This window comes from Mirounga leonina, unplaced genomic scaffold (genome assembly GCF_011800145.1).
Source record: "Mirounga leonina isolate KUSES-001 unplaced genomic scaffold, KU_Mleo_1.0 Mir_115, whole genome shotgun sequence".
NCBI lineage: Eukaryota > Metazoa > Chordata > Mammalia > Carnivora > Phocidae > Mirounga > Mirounga leonina.
This window is the reverse complement of record NW_023270268.1, coordinates 32,108,644-32,114,643: the sequence shown is the minus strand read 5'-3', so window position 1 is coordinate 32,114,643 and position 6,000 is coordinate 32,108,644. Positions and strand designations below refer to the sequence as shown.

The 6,000-nt window shown below is 47.5% G+C and overlaps 1 protein-coding gene across 1 annotated transcript in view; it reads left to right on the top strand.

The window, feature by feature from the left end:
* Positions 1–512: 512 nt before the first annotated feature.
* MSL2 (MSL complex subunit 2) overlaps positions 513–6,000 on the top strand; it is a 34,482-nt gene continuing 28,994 nt past the window's right edge. The window contains exon 1 of the mRNA XM_034995230.1: positions 513–1,905. Coding sequence (XP_034851121.1) covers positions 1,764–1,905 — 142 coding nt within the window. The 5' untranslated portion in view covers positions 513–1,763. The remainder of the gene's footprint in view (positions 1,906–6,000) is intronic.

The following is a 6,000-nucleotide window of genomic DNA, read 5'->3' as shown; positions in this document are numbered from 1 at the left end:
GAGAGGCCGCCAGGGCGGAGCGCCAGCCACATGGCGCGACCCCGCCGGGCCTCAGCGTTGGCGCGCACGGAGGAAGCAGTGTAGTGCGAGAAGCTTAAAGCCCAAACTGTGGAAGGATGGGTCAGCTAACAAATGTCTCGCCACAGCCCACACGCCTGAGAGGGAATTTGAGACCGCATGGGGGAGGGGCGGAGAGAACGGCTTGCACAGAGCATGCTCTAAGAGCCGTAAGTGGAGAGCCAGGCATGCGCTGTGAAGCCGGGGTGGGTTGGCAGCAGGGAGGGGCTGGCGTGAGCGGGGTGCTGTGTTTATCCGGTTTTCTGGGTGGGCGGTCAAGGCGCACGCGTAAGGGCGAAAGGCGGTGGAGCTTGATATTGGAGTGCGCATGCGCGGAGCGTGCCGGTAGCTCTGGGAGGGTGTGGAGGGGGCTCTTAGAGGAGAAGCGGGGGAAAAGGGAAGCGAAGGGAAAGGAAAGGGGGGGGGGGGTGAGAGTGTGCTCTGCGCATGCGTGCGGGCGCTAGCGACGACGGCGGCGGGGGAGTCTCGGGGATGACAGTGGCTTTGCCCGTTGGGGTAACGGTCGTCGTCGCCGGCAGGGCCTGAGGCGCCGCACACTCCGCGGGATTTATTAAGGCCGCAGCAGCCCGGGCCCTACCGAGTTAGAGTGGCGCGTGGAGTCAGGGTGAGGGCGGCGAGGCACGGGGGGAGGGGCCTGCGGCGGGGCCTTGCTGTGTGCTCTGGGCGGCGGCGGCGGCGGCGGGGCCTGGCGGTGTGAGTGCTCGCCTCAGCTGCGGCCGGGCGGGAGCCGTGGGCGGCAGCGGCCGTCGTTTTGGCTGAGGAGTCTCCGTGTGTGCGGCGCGGAGAAGATGGCCGGGTAGTGAGGGGGCGGCGCTTGCGCCTGGTGACCTCGCAGTGAGCGACTGAGCGAGGGGCGCCGCCGCGGCCCGACCGGGCCTGCTCCCCGCCCCCTCCCGCCGCCGCCGCCGCCGCCGCCGCCGCCTCCGGCCCGCGCACTTCCTCCCCGGCCCTCCCCTACCGGGTGGGGGACTCTCCTGCCCGCTTTGCCACCTCAGGGAACAGCGGGGTTGTAACTCCCGGGGCGGAGAGCCAGGCGCAGTCCGGGCCCCGCGTCCGATATGGAGAGAGCGGCGGCGGCCTCCGCCAGCCGCAACTGCAACATTCGCCGCCGCCGCGTCTTGGTGCACTAGATTGAGGAAGTCGACGCCCGAGCCGTCCTCCTCGCCGTCGCCGCTACCTCTGCGCCGGGCGCTGTGATGGAGTAAGGGCCCTGCAGCCCGTGAGAAGCGTGCCCGCCCCTCGGACCGGGCCGGGGCCTGCTCCCGCGCCCGCTCAGCTCGCCCTGAGGAGGTGCCTCCGCGTCCGGAGATGCAGCGAAGGCCGCCCGCCGAGCCGCGGGGCTAGACTGAGCGCCGAGTCCCGGCCCGCGTGCCGCAGCCCCCGCGTTCTTCGCTCCGAGGCTGCCTGGGACAAACTCGAACGCTGGTTTCTTTCTCTTTCTCTCTCTCTTTTTTTGTGTGTGTGTCTGCAAGTCTCAGGGACGGAGGAGGGGCGCCAAGGCCCCATGTGTGGGAGGATTGCTTCAGCTCCACAAACTTGCACGGATTTTGGTTACTACTTTGGCCAGTGGTTCTTCTCTGGATTTCTCCGATTTGTTGCAAATTCGCCATTGTTCCCTGGCTGCTTACAAAGTTGGATCCGGAATTTCTTTTCAACCGGGAGCCAACGGTGTCGAAGTGTCTGCAATGAACCCCGTGAATGCTACTGCTCTCTACATTTCCGCGAGCCGCCTAGTGCTCAACTACGACCCCGGAGACCCCAAGGCGTTTACAGAGATTAACAGGCTCTTGCCTTACTTCCGACAGTCCCTCTCTTGCTGTGTTTGCGGTGAGACGCTTTTTATTGTTCCCTTTCAGTGCTTGTTTAAAAAAAAATCTGGGCATTGGTAACAGGAACGGTTTGGCGGCGTGGTAGTTTGTATTAAGCTTTTGTTATTTGTTCATTAGTATACGGTCATTAGTTTCGACACTCGTCAAAGGACTTTTGCCCGGCATTTCAGAAAGACAGCTCTTCTAAACCGTTTTGTACGGCGGCCTTAACGTTCAGAACTGTTAATTCGCCTCTGGTCAGTTACTTGCCATTTCTGTTGATGGTTTTATAAATGAGTGAAGTATGCTTGCATATTGCTGCTTCCCCCCCCCCCCCCCCCCCCCAATCTTTGCTACAAGAGCTGACAACACTTACTTTGGTTAAACGTGGTTAGGCCTGGTTAAAAAATGTACATGTGGCGTGTTTGCATTTCCCCAGACTGGTGTTATGTGTGGGTAGTGGTATAATCTGATGCACCCACAGCCTGTGAACTCGGTGCAGAACTTTCCTCCGTGTTCTTCAACAAATGCTTTGACAGTTTGACGGTGAACAGTGAGCCCGGGAAGACTGATGGTACTGTTTTTTAGCTGGTGGGATTTTTACAGGATTGTTCCTTATTTTGTGGTTTTAGTATGTTGTGGCCTGGTAGACGGTTATTTTAGATGGTTGGTTTTTTTCCCCCCCAAAATATTTAGTGCAGGGTAGGCTACTTTCAAGTTATTTTTGAGAGGGGAAGATATGCTAAATTGTCTAATGGAAGTGTCTCAAAAGTGCTAATAATTTGGATTAATTTTGTACCCATTATTATTTTTTAACTTTGCACCTTTTTTCAGAAAACCTGGACTGAAAACATTAATATGAGGGAAATGGCAACTGTCAAAAAAACCCACAACAGTGCTATACTCCATTTCGTATTCTTATTTTGCCCCAAGTTTTGAGGTTTTGCTGATGCACTTGTTTAGTCAGAACTTGAGAAATTCAGGCATTTCAGGTTTTCACTTTAATCTTAAATAAAAGAAATTTTGTGGCTATAGTGGCTGAAGGAGGATACGATATTCATATGAGAGTCTTGCATCATTTTCTGAATAGCATTGGGGCAAGGCACTGAAGGGCATGCAAAGGAGGTGGAGATTGTTTTTTGCATACCAGGTACTTAATCTCATAAACATTTAAGTAACTGTTAGAATGTGATTAAGTGCTGTTGTGACTAGTAACAGACACTTAACACCTTTATAGGGAAGCATTTGCCCTGGGCAAATCACCACTGCCCTGGGCCTCAGTTTCTTACTGTGTAAAATGAGAACTTTGGGCTAGATTCCAAATTTCCTTTCAGCTTAAATTTTACAAATATGAATTTGCTTGGCTTCAGTGTACTCCCTTACCCCACTTCCACTTTTTATGGAGTGCTTCTTTTTATGTCTTAACAGCTTTTGATATTTTTTGAACTGAGGAGATGAGCTGCTATAACTTTCTTTTCTACAAACCTTTCTTTTGGGGGGGATTGCTACTCCTGTGATGTATGGGAAAGAGGGCAAAGGGCAGCCCATCCTAGCCTGCTAGAACAGCAATAGGGAGTGATGTCATTATCCAGGTAACACTCAAAGATCTGTTAAGTTTCCTTTTTACTAGGGGGATGGGACTTAACTGCCTAATTTAAGTGTGAAATGATAGTTTTGAATCGTGTAGATGCTTGGAATTTTAAGTTCTTATCAATAGCTTCAGGATAGTTGTGGTGTAATTGAACATTTTTCCAAATTCTAACCTGGGTTTTAAAAAATGAAATTAAAGATAAAGCTACATTTTAAAAAATCCAATTGTAGCTTTTTTTTTTTTTTTTAAAGCCAATCTTGGCAACACAAGGGGAATTTTTCTGACAGTGGGGCTTTGCCATTATTCCTTCTTGTTCAAGCTACTCCACCATCCTATGGAAAAGATGTGTGGGTTCTACTTTTACCCTAATTACAGTTGAGTAGCTGGCTTAAATTTTAGCAGTCTGGATGTAGGTTCAGGCCTACCGTCTCTGACCGACCTCAAACCCGACCCCCCCACCCCGACTCTTTGTACATAAATCTGTGGTTATCAGGAGATAGGAAAAATCAGTTACTTGAATTCAGATCCAGCATTTAATCATCTTTGTATCAGGTGTTGTCCTAGACTTTTTTTTTCCTAGCCGAAAAGCATAAATACATTCAGGTTAATAGGGCATGTGCAATCTTTTTTTCATGAAGATAATAAATATGTAAAAGTTTAATTCTATCTTGGTGCTGTAAATAGGGAGTTTGTTTCATCAGGTCCTCTGAAGTCTAACCCAATCCTACCTTTTCAGCCTTACATTTAACTGCCCTCATATAATTTCTGTGCTTCAGCCAGGTTGATGTTTTTACCTTTTCAAACATACAGGCCCTGTGTCTACCTTCTTTTCCCCACCTTTATTCTCTGAAGTCTCTTCTGCCTAAAAATACTTCTTTTCTCTGTGGTGTAACTCATTGATTTCCTCCCTCCTCAGTGAATTCTTCCTTCCTCACTGCAGGAAAAAGTTCCATTTGTCCTTTGAACCTCTAACCCTTTGTCCCAGTCATAGACACTTAGAGCTCTTTGGGTGTCGCTTTCATATCTAATTCTTCTGATATCTTAGGGAAAAATTTCTATTTTTTTTGTACATTTTTGTGTTCCTCCTGCCTCATCTACCCTCTCCTATCCAGTCACTTGCATGTTGGTGTTTGTGACAGACTCAGAAAGAAAATGAGACTCCTACAAACTTTGCAGTTAAGTGCAAATCTTGTTTTTTCTACTTTAACTTTTTGGCTCAGTTTCCTTTACCTACGAAAGGGGATAATTATACCTTCAAGTTTGTTTCTCCACATTTGTATTATATGTGGGTTTATTTTTTAAGTGGGGAAAAACCTGTTTAACCCACGAGATCAAGTCTATGGACTTGTCTGGCACATATTAGGATATGGTATCTGGCACATACTTTGTGCTTAATATCCCACCCTTGTACAGAAGTAGAGAAAGGTAGGAGGTGAGGGAAGAGACTGAACTACTGTCAGGTCAATTATTGTCAAACCTAGATTATTCACTGGAACTTCGGGTTTTGTATCATGATTCTTTGAAATGTTAATTAGCTGATTATCACTGTTTATCAGTTCTTTTGTATATTTAAACTGTCTGAAACTTCTAGTGCATGGGATAGCCGTGCTCCAGAGAATTACTGTACTTTCTAGGTCACAGAAACAGTGACCAAGACGATACTACTGTGGGTACTATTTTTGTGTCCGTCCTTTCCCCTTGTTCTAAATGTTGGACTTGCTTTATCATTTATCAGAAAGTAGAATTTCTTTTGCTGGCATGAGATTTGATAAATTCTGCCCTAGGGATTTTAAGTTTTTCATTAAATTTTTAAGTTCTCAAATGATAGAACAAGTTTGGTATATAGAATCAAATCCTGTTAGAACTGGAAGGACACATTAAGTGGAAAAATATTAGTCTTTTGACATATTTGGATTCTGTAAATTTATCATGTTTGAATCTCTAAGGCACATGGATATTTTCTTGGCGTTTTAATTAGAAACAAGGTGGTTCTGACTTGGGATTTATTGAATTGTTGTGAAACCTTTTGGACATACAGTTTCTCATAACATGGGAAGTTGGGGTACCTGGGTGGCTCAGTCGGTTAAGCATCTGCCTTAGGCTCAGGTCATGATCCCGTAGTCCTGGGATTGAGCCCTGGGTCGTGGGGGAGCCTGCTTCTCCCTCTGCCTACTGTTTCCCCTGCTTGTGCACTCTCTCTCTTTCTCTTAAATAAATAAAATCTTTAAAAAAAATAAAACGGGAAGGAGCTGTAGATTAATGTTTCCTCCTGACCTGGGGTTAACGTAGACTGATCAGGTTTTTGTTTTAAATGTTAAGGACTTAACAAAACCCTATCATCTTTTCTTACTATTTGTATTCTTATTTTCCACTAGAGAGGAGGTAGTTTTTTGAGGGTAAGAGCCTTGCTGCTTCTCTTGTTCACTATTGTAGTCTTGTACCTGAGAGTTACTGGCTCAACAAGTATTTGTTGAATGGATGAAATTAGTATTAAAAAGAGAAAGTCTGAAGGTGCAGATGCAT